This window comes from Chiloscyllium plagiosum, unplaced genomic scaffold (genome assembly GCF_037043375.1).
Source record: "Chiloscyllium plagiosum isolate Xiang-an unplaced genomic scaffold, Cpla_swu_hap1 HiC_scaffold_5, whole genome shotgun sequence".
NCBI classification, from domain to species: Eukaryota; Metazoa; Chordata; class Chondrichthyes; order Orectolobiformes; family Hemiscylliidae; genus Chiloscyllium; species Chiloscyllium plagiosum.
Window position 1 is genome coordinate 48,907,546 of NW_028270143.1, and position 17,437 is coordinate 48,924,982.

Below are 17,437 nucleotides of genomic sequence, written 5' to 3' on the forward strand. Positions count from 1 at the left end.
CATCCACTTCTGGCTGAAGATTGCAAAGGATGAGGCTGAAGTATTTGTAACATTGATGTGCTGGGCTCTTCTATCATTGAAGGTGGGGATGTTCATACAGGCATCTCCTCCAGTGAGATGATTAATTGTCCACCATTCATGACTGGATGTAGTCAGACTGCAGATCTCAGACCTGATCTGTTGGTGACAGAATCACTTGGCTCAGACTATCACTGGTTTATGTTGTTTGGCGTGCAAGTAGACTCACAGGCTGATGGTTCATTTTTAGGTATGCCTGATGCATCCTGGCATGCCCTCCTGTATTCTCCATTGAGCCAAGTTTAATGGTAATGGTAGAATTGGATATGTGCTGGGCCATGTGGTTGCAGATATGCTAGAGTTCAAATTTGTTTGCAATCTATTTCATCCAGCACAGTCTTAGTGCCACACTATATGATAGAGGATATCCTCAATGTGAAGTGGGATTTCATCTCCACAAGGATCCTGCAGTAGTTACCCTTACTGATTCTGATTGGATAGATGCATGTGTGGCCATCAGATTGGGAAGGATGAGGTTGGGTACATTTTTCCATCTTGTTGGTTACTTCACCACCTGCTATAGACCCAGTAGAGCAGCTCTGTTTAAGGCCCACCAGCTTGATCAGTAGTGCTGCTGCTGAGCTCCTGTTGGTGATGGACATTGAAATCCGCCACCCAGAGTACTTTATTATCTTTGTCATGCTAAGTGCTTCCTCCAAATGGTGTTGGAATGGAGAAGCACTGATTCAACAACCGAGTATAAGCAGCCCATAGTAATCTGCGGAATGTTTCTTTACCCATGTGTGATCTGCTGGTGGAATAGGGATGGTGATGGTGTTGTCAGTGACATTGTAAGGTATGATTCCCTGAGTACGATGATATCATGTTGCTGCTTGACAAGTCTGTGAGAATCTCTCCCAAATTTGGCACTAGACCCTGGATCCTGGTAAGGAGAGTCAACTGAGTTGAATTTGTTATTCTCGTTTCTGACACCTAGGTCATTGCTAAGTGGTCTATTTGGTTTCCTTCCTTGTTCGTTCTTAACAATTTGTTACAACTGAATGTAACTCAGCATAATTGGAGCAATGTTATTGTGCTAACAGATAATATGAGACAAGGGATCGACACTCTCAGGATAAGGAACAACATCCAGACAAGCAGTCAGACAAATTATCAAAAACGATGTGTATGTATGCCATTAAGGAACCAACAGAATTTAAAGTCTGGGAATAATCCATTGCAAAGATTAACCAGACTAACGAGTACTTATGAATAAGAACATTTGTGTGCATAGTGGATACCTTGGGAAACTCACTATAGCAATGATAGCACAGTCAAATTTCTTTGTGTTGGGTTTTTTATATGAAATGGGACTGTTTGGGTGGAAATGCAATATAGTACTAATGTGCTTTCTGGCTCACTGTTGTCAGCTCCTTCCCGGGGGGGGGGTGTTGGTCGCGGTGGGTCACTTACTGAAATGGCGTTCCCATGAAGCACGGGGACTTGTGGTGGCGACAATGTCAGTGGAGGCAAGGTGATGCAGAAGAATGGCGATATGGTTCCAGAGGCAGAAGTGTGGCTCTAGGCCATGTCAGGGCCCAGGTACCTGACAGCGGAGACAGTGACATTCCCACTTCAGCACTGTGCAGGTTTCGGGGCACCTGAGTGATCGCAGACTGAGGGATGGACTTTGTGCCTTTGTTTTTCTGATAGCAAGGACTCTTGGCAGTTTTGGGGATTGATCTAGATGTTTCTGTTTCTTTTATTTCTGTTACTGTTTTCAAACCTGCCTTTTGTATGCTAAGATAGTGCCTGAGAATGGTGTTTTTCTGTACTCCTGCATTCCTTACTCAAGTACACACAGCAATAAAATCTAAAGCTAAATGTGACCTGTGCTAGGAGGCACTTGCAGGCAGCTATCTTACAAGCAGTTGATCTATCAAATGACTGCCCATTTCACCAGCCTAACTATTATAGCAAAATGACATCTACATTGTTGCGTGATCATCAACAGACTTTATTGAATATAACTGTAGACAGAGGATAAATCATAGAATCATAGAGATATACAGCACAGAAAGAAAAGCTGGCAAGTGAGAAATCAATGATTTCATTTTATTTTAAATGAGAAAGGAGTTGGCCCATTTTCTTTGGTCCAATCCATCCATGCCGACCAGATATCCTAATTTAAGTTAGTCCCATTTGCCAGCACTTGACCCATATCCCTCTAAACTCTTCCCAGTCATGTACCAATGCAGATGCCTTTTAAATGTTGTAATTGTACCGGCCTCCACCACTTCCTCTGGCAGCTCATTCCATACACGCAACCACCCTCTGCATGAAAACGTTGCCCCTTCAGTCCCTTTTATATTTTTCCCCTCTCATCCTAAACCTATGCCCTCTAGTTCTGGACAACCCCTTGGAAAGGACCTTGGCTATTTACCCTATCCATGCCCCTCATGATTTTATAAACCTCTGTAAAGTCACCCTTCAACCTTCGACCCTCCAGGGAAAACAGCCCCAGCCTATTCAGCTTTCCCTATGTTAACAAAGGGCATCTTACTTGGAGCTCTCTGGACTCAGGATGTGGTTCCCTGTGACATATATCACTGTGACAGAGTCCCTTTCCTACATGCTCAATAGTGTTAGCAGGAGTAAAGGTTCAATTTCCTTTATCCTATATTTCCCTTTTCAAGTTCTTTGACAATACTCCATTCTTGCCACAATATTTAGTCACAAGCATTTAATAGATTGACTCCACTTACTCTCCACCACAGTTCTCTTCTGCTTAAAGGAGCTAATCATCATCACAATCTTGATTCTCTTGGAGAATGTGTTAGATCTATGTGGTCTCTGGTCATTATCTTTGAGAGCACACAGTGATGGAGTTGAAAGACAACTTCTGATGATAGCTAATCTCTGATCGACATGAATATTTGAATATCGAAGCAGGGCAGACCAATGAAGGTAAAGAAGTTTTGAAGGAGAAGACTCAAGATCGCTGCCTCTGAAAAAGGAAGACAAGGAAGAGAAATTTTCCTTACCCTTTCTATCTGCTTTCTATCTATGGCACAAGAAGAACGAAGGGTATTCTGAGAATCATACTGGAGGTGAACAGCTTATGACTTCTCTTCAACTACTAGGTCAGGGATTTCTCTGTCTGTAGTTAGTGGTATCTCACTAGTGCTTACTGCAACATGAGGCTGCAGAGGTGCAGATAAGGACATTGCAACGACTCCACGAGAAAGTAGCACAGTACTATCATCCAAAACAGAACAGAGTACTGGAGCAGGATCTATAGGAAACTCTTGTGTGGTAATCTGATTTACATAAGGAGGATCTGAAAGGGCCAACTCCTTTCTCATTCAAAATAAAATGAAATCATTGATTTCTCACTTGCCAGCTTTTCTTTCTGAAAGACAAAGTCATTATTTATTAATTGTGGCAGAGTCTTCTCAACTAGTCATTTACCTTGAGTTCTGATCATTTCCATAACAAGGTGGCCTTTTTGCTTGAGCAAGAGGTCACTCTATTTTGCTACTTAAGTAAGAACGCTAGTTTTCTAAGCTGTAAGTTTCTCAAATTTTTCTGCAAGCCTCTTATTTTCAGCCTTCGGTGCTTGACGGCTTTTACTGGGTCTTTAGTTCAGTAGTAATACTGTGCTGGTTAGATTTCTTTGAGTTCTAAGCTGTCCTTGCTTGTTCCTTTTGTTTAATTTTGAACTTCACTAAGGAACAAGTGCTTCCATGAGCTCAATAATCTCGTCACATTGGTGTTTGCTGAAAACAATGTCAAGTGCTTCCAGAGTTCGACAATGGATTTGCCTTACAGCATCAAACAGTGATTGATACAAATCAGCAGAGTTTGCACATTGAATATTAACTTCATCAATTTTAGATCCATGGATCTTCTTTTCTCTGTATTACATTTTATTAGCTACTTGGAATTATTGCACGTCTTGATGGGTCTTTAAATGTGTCAAGCTCAGGTTGATGTTCTCTGTGTGTGATTGCAAAGATTTGTTGCAAGCAATTAGTTTTTGCTCATGCACCATCACGGAGGCTCCATTCATCCTGACTTTATCTTCAATGGTCTCGAATTTGTTTCCAAGTTCGGAGACCTCTTCCTTGAATCATAGATGTGGAGGAGCAGGTGTTGGACTGAAGTGGACAAAATTAAAAATCACACAACACCAGGTTATGGTCCAACAGGTTTATTTGGAAGTACCAACTTTCAGAGCACTGCTCCTTCATCAGGTAGCTGTGGAGCAGGATTATAAGACATTGAATTTATAGCAAAAGATGACAGTGTCATGCAACTGAAATGACATATTGAACAAACCTAGACTGCTTTTAAGTCTTGCATCTTTTAGACCTGCAACCCATTCTAAAAGATGAAAAACTTATCAGCAATCTAGGTTTGTTCAATGTTTCATTTCATTTTCATGACACTGTGGTCTTTTGCTATAAATTCTCTGTCTTATTGTCCTGCTCCACAGCTACCTGATGAAGGAGCAGCACTCCAATAGCTAGTGCTTCCAAATAAACCTGTTGGACTACAACCTGATGTTGTGTGATTTTTAACTTTGCATCATAGAAGATTTCTTTCTCACTTCATAGTCCTTAAGGTCTCCAATTTTGCTGTCACTTTACTGGCTGTAGAAATGTTTAAACGTTCACTTGTCTCTGTCAGCAATTGTGCTAATACAAGGTTAGCTTCTTGTTTCCCAGCAGTAGCCTGGCTTTCCAGTCAGGAAGGAACAACTTCATCCACCTATAACCATAGTTCCTGCTGGTCCTTGTCAGGTCCTGTGCAATATGTAAACACCTTTACTTCCTCTTTATCTTCCTCACCAAAGGACACCCTCCTCAAAAAAGACTCTGAATGATGTGTCATGAATCCAATAGTACAGGGAAGCCTTAAATTTCAGATTTGCATAAAAGAATGTTTTCCTTCTCTGTAACAATATTCTGAAGGAGCAAAGCTTTGTCCAGAATGCCTTCGGGTGGCTGACCACCACATTCTTTAATGTTTTCTTTTCCCGCCATTTCCAGCTTCTAGAGAAATGGAAGGTCTGCCACGGCAATGTTGGCAGTGAAGTGCCTTTGGTACCAGCCAACTGAATACCAGACAAGTTGCTCAACTTCATAAAGAATTGTAGTGATTGCAAATTATGTACAAGATCTCTGTAATCTCTTTTCTATTGTAGTACATCATTAGCACATAACTGGTCTCCACATATAATTTCTATACTTTGTGGGCAAAATGTTGAATGTCTGTGAATTTTCAGCCTTAACTATGATGTAGCATCCAAATGGATTGATCTAATGCTCTGGTATCAATTTTTTTAAAACTAGTTTTCCTACCACTGGGTTTAAGTGCTGCACATTAACTTTCAACCTGTTGGTCTGCACTATCAATGGAGTTGAATTCTTGCAGTGGGTCTAACACACCTTAAACATTGTCAACATAAGATGAGAAGTTGAAGCTTTTCATTTTGCACTCATTGGGATTGGACACCTAAAAGAGACACCAATTCATATGGAGTGAGAAGAGGATGCTGATTCTTTGGACATTGTTGGCATAGCTTTGCAGCAAGAACAGTTAACTGTCAATTTTAGTTCTCAGACCAAGTGGAAGGTCTCTGATCGGTCAGGTTGTTGCCATGAGAATGCACCAGAGATTCACAATCTCCATGATCCATTTTTTCAATGAAAAACATGTGATATTTCTGAATTCCTTTAACTATACCAGATAGGGTCCTGTGAATTAGAATTTGCAGTTTCTAGCATGCACAAATGCACCACAGTGAGACCTTGACAAATAACTTTAATTTTATTTCTGGTCCAATTCTTAGCTTGGTCTAGATTATTTAATTAATGATATCTAACCGTCGGATCACATCCATTGATGCACATACTGTTCTGCAGCTTGTAAACGTGGGCTGGTTGAACACGGTCAGCATGGTGCCCACTATGAGTGGTCCATTGGATATATTGGTTGACACAATCTGCCAGTCATTGTCATGCATGGCCTATGTCCACTATTTTTTACCCAGATAGAGCCTGTCAATCTAACAATACCTTGGAAAGGAAAGACATCTCAAAAATTTTGAACAACAGGTAGATCTAGCTGTCTCAAAGTATTGCAGTAAACTGCAAGAGTTTTTCTCCAATATACAGATGCTGCAGTCAAATCAAAAAGACATTTTGCCGACTACACATATGAGTTTCAGAGGTGATGTGATGCCAGGAATGTTGGCCTCCATCCCAAGGGGATTTGAGTGGAAGAGTAAAGATGTTTTGCTGTAGTTATATAAAGCCTCCATCTCCAACATTAATTATAGTTGTGATGCTCTTATTTAAAAAGAGAGATACTTGCTGTCAAGGCAGTTCAATTGAGGCATAGCAGATATATCCTATGGGCTGGAGACATTCTTTTATGAGGAGAGATTTAAGAATTGGGTCTGTTGTTCCCTTGAATTGCAAAAAACGAGAGGTGACTGCGTTGAAGCATACAAGATTCTGATTGGGCAGGACAAGGTGAATGTGAACAGGATGATTCCACTGGCTAGTGACTCTGGAAGAGTGGACAAAATCTCAGTTCAGGGTTAGGCCATTTAATACTTTTTCCGTCAGAGTGTGGTGAATCTTCGGAAATTGTTGGAAGGATTTGGAAGATTAATTATTGAACACTTTCAAGGCAAAAGCCAATAGTTAATCACATTAAAGGATATGGAGATAGTGCAGAGAAGTGGGGACAGGGGCTATTTGGCCTACTCCTGTTCCTATGTAATACAGATCAACAGTTTTTGAAAGTATGAGTCATTTGTTTAAAATGTATGGGTTAACTAGCACCAAGAGACAGGCAGTAAAACTCCAGTACATCATTCAATAGTACTCTCTGGAAATATATTCCACAATATCAGAGATGTTATTGCTGAAATGTTACTGAGTGTCTGTCAACATTATTAATTAGAACGTACACTTTGATCAACAATTCACAGTTCTGAATAAGATTTGATTCAGAGACTAAGCTGAGGAATTAACAAGTAATAGTTACTTAACAGATGCATTTTAACACTGTGCACCGTCTCTTTCACCTCACAGAGAATTATGTCAAGCTTTGCATCCACTGAAAATTCTGAAGAAATTACAACTGAACCATCATCAATTAAGACTGCACAAGACCTAATACAACAAAAGATAATGGATGCACAGTATAAATGTTATGATAAAATGGCCAAGGACCCTTCATTTGATAAACGAGGTCAGAGGAAGCAGTTTGGTATAAGCTTGATTTTTGTCTAACATGTTTGCTTAAATTGCAATTTCGCTTTTCTTTAGCCAATATTGTTCATGGTCCTGTTTCTTCATGTGCTTTCCCTCTCTCCTATGCTCCTATCATCATCCCCTCCTCAAAATAAAAGACTCATAACCCCAAGGTCTCATTTTCAACTCACTTTTCTCTCGAACCACCTTCGGCTCTGATGAAGAGTCATCTTGACTCGAAACATCAGCTTGCGCTCTCTCCATGGATGCTGCCTGACCTACTGTGATCTCCAACACTTGTTGTTTTTAGTTCAGGTTCCAGCATTTGCAGTAATTTGTTCCTAACTGAGATTACTCTCACCTGGTTCGATTCTTATCTATCAAATTGTAACCTGAGAACCAGTTACAATGGCTTCTCTTCCTAATCACTCTGGTGTTCCACAGAATTGAACCTTGGTTCTGTCTTATTTCTCTATCTACATGCTTGGGAATTAAAAAAAACAGATTTAGTTTTTACATGAATTCTGGCAACTTTTAGTTTGGAAAGGAAAAACCAGTAAAATTTGCAAATTTCACAAATAAGAACAGAAAGTGTTACAAAAACTCAGCAGGTCTAGCAGAATCTATGGTGAAGGAAATCATTGGTGAGTTAACATTTCATGTCCAATATGTCTGTTCTTCAGGACTGAAGGAGCAAACATTCTCCAGCCTAAGCTGCATAATTTTGAGGTCACTATTTGTGTCTTTATATGTACTCGGTCCCTTTCACCTCTCATCATTGTTCTTCTCACTGACCAACACCTTGCTTCTGCTCAGGCAATGCTTTGATTTTAAAATTCCCATCCTTATTTTTGAATCTCTCCATGGCATTGCTTCTTTGCAATTAAATAACTGCTGCAACCCTCCATGGTATCTACACTTTTCTAATTTTGATCTTTTGACAATCGCTAATTTTAATTGTTTTCTCATTCAGGTTGATGCTTTCAGCTGCCCAGGCCATAAGCCCAGGAATTCCCTTTTCTCATTTGCCTGAAATTTCTTTATATTGTTTGATGTCAAATGTTGTCTCATAATGCTCCTTGAGATGGTTTGTTTCATTAAAGGGATTATACAAATGTAGATTGTTGTTGTTAGAATTAGAATTTTTTCTGTCAAGTGTACTCAAATACAGGAATACAGAAATGCAGGGGAACAGTGAAAAATGTACAAAGTCAACATTTTTTGGCGACATCTTAGAATACAAAATACAAAACCAGAACTTAAAAAACAAGAGATGAAATAAAAGTACCAGCGCCAAAAGAAGAACAGCCAGATCTTAAAGTCCTTATCAAAAAGAAAGAAAAATGTCCAGATTTTAAAGTCTTACTTAGTATCAGGCTGAAAGGCAACCAACTCTTTTCCTCCCAGACATTGATATGCACGGAGGCTGACTCTGAATGTGTGCTTTCTGACTTGGCAGGTCTTTATTGTAACCGAACCTGGGATGGTTGATGCTTTCAGCTGCCCAGGCCATAATCCCAGGAATTCAATTTTCTCATCTGCCCTAAAATTTCTTTATATTGGTGTCAAATGTTGTTTTACAATGCTCCTTGAAATGTTTTATTTCAGTAAAGGGACTGTATAAATGCAATTCCTTTGTTAGAAGTATTATCAGATATTCAGCAATGCTTTTTGACTTGGCAGGTCTATACTGTAACCGAACCTGGGATGGATGGCTATGCTGGGATGATACACCAGCTGGAATCCTCAGCATGCAGAACTGCCCCAATCATTTTAATGATTTTGATGAAAATGGTAAGCGAGTTATATCTTTGCAATCCTTTTATAACTCTTGAGGATGTTAATGCTGTAGTATCCTCGTAAAGCAACTTAATATTGATGATGAAAGTAATTCTGACATCTTACTGAGTTGCTTAGCGTGGGTTTAAGGAACATGCACCAGCATCATGAGGTGTAAACACTCACTGAGTGTTGCTGATTTGACACCAGCTCTGCCCTTTTCAACCTGAGCACTCCAGTTAATACCTTCTCTAAATGGCACACAGCTCTGCATGTGCTCGGCAGCAGAAATGACCCACTTCACCAGAGCTTTTTAAAGGGCTCACAATGGGGCTTAATTGCTGATGAATCTTTACCATCTCCGAAGGAGGTTATGGGAGTGAGTGAGTGTGGGCGAGAGATAATGAGAACCATGAGCTAGGATTGTTCTTCTCACTGACACACACAGACACATACACACACAGACACATACACACCTCTGTGTGGGACACATACACCCTCTCATACACTCCTCTCTGATTTAAAACCTACACAAGTCCCAGGCCTGGAGGGGAGAGAAACCCAGGCTGAAAGGCAACCAACTCTTTTCCTCCCAGACATTGATATGCACGGAGGCTGACTCTGAATGTGTGCCACCAGAAGCCAATGGGTGGCACTATTTGAGACTCCATTGATCCTGAAGCCATCTTTTTCCACAGACATGCAAGATCTGAACAATATCCAGGCTTTGTCTGTAAAGTGGTAAGTAAGATTCATGTCACACAAGAGCCAAGCAATGACCAACTCCAACAAAAGGAAATCTAACAAGTTCCTATTCACATTCAATGACATTAAAATCACTGAATATGCCTTCCTGACCAACATTCTGGGAGTTACTATGGACCCAAAACTGATCTGGATTAACCATAAAATACTGTAACTGCAATAGCAGCTCAAACTTTGAGAATTCTATAATTAATTCTTGTCTCCTCAAAACTGTCCCCATCTACAAGACACAAGTCAGGAGTATGATGGAATATTCCCCACTTGCCTGGATGAGTGCAGCTCCAACAAGACTCAAGAAACTCAACACCACCCAGGACAAAGCAAGTTATTGATTAGCACCTAGTCCACCACCTTTAACGTTCACTCCACCTCTGGTGCACAGTAGCAGCAGGATGTACCAGCTACAAGATGCACTATAGCCATTTAACAAGACTGCTCCGATAACATATTCCAAATTGCAGCCTTTAAAACCTCAAAGGACAAGGGCAACAAAGGCATTGGAACACCACCACTTATAGGTTTCCCACTAAATCACATATCATCTTGATCTAGAATTGTATTGCTGCTCCTTTAGTGTTCATATAATCCCTAAAGTGTGGAAGCAGACCATTTGGCTCAACAAGTCCACACTGACCCTCTGAAGCGTAACCCACCGAGACCCATTGCCCTACCCTATTACTCTACATTTACCCCTGACTAATACACCTAACCTACACATCCCTGAACATAATGGTCAATTCTCCTAACCTGCACATCTTTGGACTGTTGGAGGAAACCCACGCAGACATGGGGAGAACTCCACATAGACAGTCATCCGAGGCTGGAATTGAACCCGGATCCCTGGCACTGTGAGACAACTATGCTAACCACTGAGCCACCGTGCTGCCCTGTGCTATTCCTGGGGCAAAATCCTGGAGCTCCTCTATTAAAATCCTAGGAATTAGACAATCTTTTCATTCTCCCTCCTCTCTTCTGCTGCTACTCAGCCAATAAATTGGTTCAATTTCATGGACCTCAATATAGCTAACAGTCCTTTATGATGAACTTAATCAAATACCTTTGGAGATTCCCCAACTATGAATAACATTCTCCGTCCACTACTTCAGTCAATTTTACCTTTACATTGCTTCAAAATATTGGTCTAAAAATTAACTAACTTTTACAAATCCATATTGGTTCTCTCTGCTGAGCTGGACATTTTCAAAGTATTCAGTCACCAGGAGCAGTCTGGTGATTACCAGCTCCATTTGAGCTCCTGATTTTTAACTTCTCTTTCTAGCTCTCTAAAATACCCTTGCATAAGCCCATCCCTTTTACTGTCTATCTTGTTACTACAGATACAGAGCTGACTTCTAGCGGTTCGTCAACACCACACCCCGTCCTCTACCATCTCCACCAGATTTCTGTGTTGTCTGTCAATGACATGCTTGACACTAAATTGAGGGCAACACTATATCACGTTAGAGCCATACCTGGCTTTGCAGAGTCATTTGTCATTTGTATAATTGTGGAATTCCTGATCATGATTACTTCATTGATTTTCCAGCACTCTGCTGTACAGGTGAGCAATGATGCTGTGGACTTGACAGTGGATAAACTCTTAACCTGACCACTGTCCTTATCAGAAAAATTCAGAATTGAAGATTGGTTAGAAAACTAGATGAACTCAGGAGGTTTCAGTGATACCTGTCTGGTCCTTCTTGTCTCTTCAGTAGTCATCAATTCCCACAACAAACTGGAACTGTTTCTACAGTTTCATTCATTTCTCAGAGCTATTCCTCTGCCATGTACCCTTGGGATGGTAAGTGGTAAGTAACATTCACGCCACACAGATGACAGGCGATGACTATCTCTTACAAGGAAGAATCTACCCACTTCCCTATCACATTCAATGACATTGCTACCACTGAATTCCCTCACCATCAATGTCCTTGGGCTATCATTGATCATAATATTAATAGATATTGTGCCTACAACAGCACATCATAAATTTGATTTTTGCGGTGATTAGGTCACTTTCTATCTCTTCCAAGCTCCTTCATCATCTACACACCAAAAGTCAGGAGTATGATGGAATTCTTTCCACATACTGAGATGAGAACTACTCCAACAGTGCTCAAGAATGTCAATGCCATTCAAGACATTGCAACTGGCTTCTTTTACACCCCTCCACCATCTTAAACAGCATTCTTTTCATCACTGATGCACTGTGCCAGTAGTGTGTGCATCTACAAGATACACTTCAACAACTCCGCATACTCCTCCAAAACCCAAGAAAACCATTTATCTGAAAGGACAAGGGGAGCTGATACATTTAAAACAACTGTCTGAAAATTCATAAAAATCTCACACCACCCTGACTTTATCAACTTTCCCTCATTATCACTGAGTGTAAATCCTGGAACTCCCTGTCTATTAGCACTGTGGATACATCTATCTCACTTGGACTGGAGCAGGTCAAGAAGGCTATTTATACCACCACCTTCTCAAGGACCTTGAGAATAGACAATAAATGGGGATTTTGTCAGTGATGCTAACATTCCAAAAACAAACCAGAAAAAAATTGTTGGGAGGTGAGTCACCGGGCTGCAGTACATTGAACAACCTGTATGGTTAGTGATGCAGTTGGTAAGGAGCATTAGAAAAGGAGTTCATGATGACTCATGTGAGGTCATTATACTTCTTGGAAATCTACACCTACACCATTGGGTGACTATGCTCATATTGACTGTATGATTATTTGTTTCCCATTCCATTCAAATGCTTTTGAGGCATCCTGCTCCCCCATGAACTCAGGACATTTTGTCAACCCTCCCCATCTCTTATGCTCAGAATTGCCTTAGGAAGTCTGGAAGCCCACTGTCTGCTATGTTGAATGATTTTCACTCTTTCTGTAAGTCAAATACCCTTTTGCAATTCATCTCTCGCCACATTCAGAGAATAGATCAGATGCAACAAATTGTTGCTGCTAATGAGGTAAGAGATATTAACCTGATGGATATTAGGACCTTGAACCAAACCATTCATCTGAAGATATGGATCCACACACTTCTGACATGGTTTAAAGCCAGTCTCAGCCATACCAAAACTAAGTAATAAATTCTGCTGGTTAAAAGGGTTTTAATAAGTTCTGGAAAATGGAAGGACTCTATTGGGCACTTGCTGGAATAAAGTACGATGTTCAAGAAAACTCATCCCTTGTACAAATGTCTAATATTCTACTTCAACCAAATTGTTAAAGTTTCTAATCTTTGGTAAGTATCTGACTTTAATTTTGGTATGAAGGTCAAACAAATGTAGATGAAATGTTTAGTTGGGAAGTTTGTATTAAAATATAACTTCTAACACTTAGCTAATTGACCTGCATTTTTCTGCTTCCTCTCTTCCTCCTTTTTTGAATGAAGCAGTTACTTTTGCTGTCTTCCAATCTAATGGGACTATTAGATTGCAAATTGAACAATTTACTGAGTAATACATCTTGGGTGGTTATTATTTTTTGGATGTAGGTTTGCTTGCTGAGCTTGAAGGTTCGTTTGCAGACGTTTCGTCACCCTAACATCTTCAGTGGACCTCAGGTGAAGCACTGCTGAAAATTTCTGCTTTCTGTTTATATGTTAGGGTTTCTTTGCATTGGTGATGTCATTTCCTGTGGTGAAATTATTTCCTGTGATGAAGTCACTTCCTGTTCCATTTCTCAGGGGCTAGTAGATGGGGTTTAACTCAATGTGTTTGTTGACACCCTCTGAGAAAACGAACTGGAAGTGACTTCACCACCGGAAATGACATCACCAATCCATTTCCTGTGGGGAAGTCACTTCCTGTTCCTTTTCTCAGGGGCTAGTAGATGGGGTTTAACTCAATGTGTTTGTTGAAACCCTCTGAGAAAAGGAACAGGAAATGACTTCACCACAGGAAATGACTTCACCACAGGAAATGACATCACCAATCCTAACATATAAATAGAAAGCAGGAATTTTCAGCAGTGCTTCGCCTGAGGCCCACTAAAGATGTTACCTAGTAGGGTTATTAAACATCTGGAAATGAACCTTCAAGCTCAGCGAGCAAACCTGCATCCAAAACCTCAACCTGAGTTACAAATCTTCTCAAAACTGGTTATGATTTTCTTGAGTTCCTTCCTACTTTCATTTTCCTAATTTATTTCTGCTTCAGAGATGTTATAGGTATCCTTGATATTAAAGACTGGTGCAAAATACCTGTATAAATCCACCACCACCCCCTTATTTTCCATTATTAGTTCCGTGGACTCACTTTCTAAAGGGCCAGAGTTCTTTTTGTTAACACTTCTCCTTTATTTGGAAAATATCTTACTGCCTTCTCAATCTTTCTGGCTAGCTTTCTGTTGTACAGTAAATTTTTCTTCTTAATTAATATTTTGGTTATTGTTGGGTCTGTCGTTGACCAGTTTTGCTGCCCTATGACAATCTGGCAAAAATAGCCGACGACAGCCCCAACGGTTACTCTTTGAGTTTCTTTTATTTCCCATCCAATCACCTGACCTGCCAGTTGTCTTTGCACAATCGTATGTTTTTTCATTAAAATACCATCCTTTTCATGAGTGGTTAATCACAGATGTTTGATCTGTCCCTTAGAGTGTTTTCTTATGTCAAATAGATATAATCAAATCAGTATTGTGAAATACCCTCTTAAATGTCTATCAGTGCATCTCTACTGACCTATCCTTTAACCTAATGTGCTAATTCGCTTCAACTAGCTCCATTTTCATGAATCATAATTTCCAATACTTAAATTTTTAAAAAAATGTCTTGGGATCTACTCTTCTTTCCTTTAAACTCTTACAAAACTCAATCATATTATGCTTGCTGCTACCTCAGGGCACCTTCACTTTGAGATCACTGGGGGAAGCAATGGCCACATGGTATTATTGCTAGATTTATTAATCCAGAAACTCAGCTAATGTTGTGGGGACATGGATTCAAATCTCGCCATGGCAGATGGCGAAATTTGAATTCAATAAAGAATCTGTAATTAAAGCTCTAATGATGGCCAGGAAACCACTATCAATTGCTGGGAAAAATCCATCTAAAGGACCAGTGGTTCATTAATACCCTTTAGCGAAGGGAAGTCTGTCATCCTCACCTGGTTTGGCCCACATGTGACTCCAGACCCACAGCAAATGTGGTTGACTCTTAACTGCCGTCTGGGTAATTAGAGATGGGCAATAAATGTTGGCTGAGCCAGAGATACCCACATTCTGTGAGTGAATATAAAAAAAACTCTAACTCATTTCACAATGCCAGGTCTAGTGTAACTTGCTCTCTGCCTCGGAATGTGCTGTTCTAAGAAACTATCCTAAACAAACCCTTCATCTTGCCCATTTGACTTTTCCGTGATTAGCGTCATGCCTTTCTGACAGGCTCTCATTATGTTTTTGTTATGCTTCATTCCACCATGTGTTTACTGTTAGGGGCCTGTACACCACTCCCACAGGTGACTTCTTGACTTTGTTCTTTCTCCTTTCTGCACTGATTTGCAAATGCGTAACTGATGTGGAAATCTTTTTGCCTTAATATATAATTTATTCCATATTTATTGAATCTGCCATTGGTGGCTATGTCCACAACTGTCTAGGTTCCACACTTTGGAGTTTCATTCCAAAACCTCTTTGCCTCATGACTTCTTTAAGACCATGTCAATCATGCTCCAAAAAATACGACTTGTTCCTAAGGATCTGCCAATGAAACCAAAACAATCCCTCAAATGTCCAGTGTGAGGTTGCCAGGAAATGTAACTGTAGTGATTGCAAGAACCTCTTCATGAAAATGGTACTCATTGAGCCCACCCTATACTTTTTTTCTATTTATATTACATCCTGGGCTTTTTTAGAATAACTTTTCTCTTGATATTGACAGGAAGATTCACCAGAACAAAACAAAAATGATGGAAACAAGTAAACTGTCCTAACTCACAACCAGTAATTTGCTATTGGAGAGTGACTGGATCCCCTTTAATGGAATCACTAACCTTTGAATGAATGCCTTAATTAGCACTGAAATATATTGACTCATGAGCTAAATGACAGCAGAAAGCAGGTATTGCATAATATTCCAACTAGCTGTCTGTGGGCTTAGAGGCTGAGAACATAATTAACACATATTACTTTAAGATGCTATAGCATATATATTAATTCAGTTAATGAAGTATCTCTATCTTCGCTGGTTTACTGTGTGTAATGTTCCACTTATTGCTCTTGGCACTCATTTCTATTACTGCGGAGTTGTTGATAAAATTGTTTAAGATTCTATTACTTTTTTTTAAATCAAGGCAAATAGGTATGAATTGTTTTTGAAATACAGAAATTTAATTTCTGATGTGAAAAATCTGAAATAAACAAAAACCATTCTTGTAGTAAGTTGCTCTCCACATTGAGCTGAATGAATATTTAAAGCTTTATTACACATAACTATTTCCAAGGCACAGTCAGAGAGGGCATTATATCTTGAACCTAACAGATGCAAGCTCGAATTCCTCGTGATCTGATATCACATGCCTAGCAGTTACACACAAAATAAAGGAATAATTAATCCTTTACTGCACAATAGCCAAAGGAACACAATGTCCCATTGTCCAGCATCCACTTTATAAATGAGATATTCTTTGATATATTCATGCTGTAAATGCTGCCATTCTCCATAGCAAATTGCTGGTTGTGAGTTAGGACAGTTTACTTTCCTCCATCATTTTTGTCTTGTTCTGGTGAATCTACCTGTCAATATCAAGAGAAACGTTAGTCCAAAACAGTACAGAATGTAGTATAAGTAGAAAAAAATGTATAGTGTGCTCAATTAGCGCCATTCTCATGAAGGCAGAAGCCATGACTAAGATATTAAATTTGCATGTGACTTTGCTGGAGAAGGTGATCCTGCTAATGCAGCAACAGAGGAAGCAGATTCAACAATTACTCGAAGCATAATGAAAGAAAGGAGCACTTAAAATTCTAGTAATCTCCAAATGAGAAGTCATCCAATACAGACGGCATGCATTTCAGTTGCTGAGGAAAGAAATTTTGATATTACTAGCCACAGATTTCCCACCCATAGTCCGGGAACCCCGCACTGCCTGGTTCTACCTCCTTCCCAAGATCCACAAGCCTGACCACCCTGGCCGACCCATTGTCTCAGCATGCTCCTGCTCCACCGAACTTATCACCACCTACCTCAATACTGTCCTATTCCCCTAGTCCAGGAACTCCCCACCTACGTTCGAGACACCACCCATGCCTTCCACCTTCTCCAAGACTTCCGTTTCCCCGGCCCCCAGCACCTCATCTTCATTATGGACATCCAATCCGTCTACACCTCCATCCGTCATGACCAGGGCCTCCCAGCCCTCCATTTCTTTCTCCCCCAACACCTCCACCAGTGCCATTCCACTGACAATCTCATTCGTTTCGCTGAACTGGTCCTCACCCTTAACATTTTCTCCTTCGAATCCTCCCACTCCCATCAGACTAAAGGGGTAGCCATGGGCACCCGTACGGCCCCAGCTATGCCTGTCTCTTTGTTAGCTACATAGAACAGTCCATTTTCCATAGTTTAGATTTAGATTAGATTAGATTACAGTGT

At 40.2% G+C, this 17,437-nt stretch overlaps 1 protein-coding gene across 2 annotated transcripts in view; it reads left to right on the plus strand.

Annotated features, from left to right (window-relative positions):
- Positions 1–17,437, plus strand: part of calcr (calcitonin receptor) — a 277,357-nt gene that overhangs the window by 112,353 nt on the left and 147,567 nt on the right. For both annotated transcript variants that reach the window (XM_087987149.1, XM_087987150.1), the window contains exons 3-4: positions 7,128–7,287; positions 8,973–9,083. In XM_087987149.1, the coding sequence (XP_087843275.1) occupies positions 7,128–7,287; positions 8,973–9,083 (271 nt within the window). The remainder of the gene's footprint in view (positions 1–7,127; positions 7,288–8,972; positions 9,084–17,437) is intronic.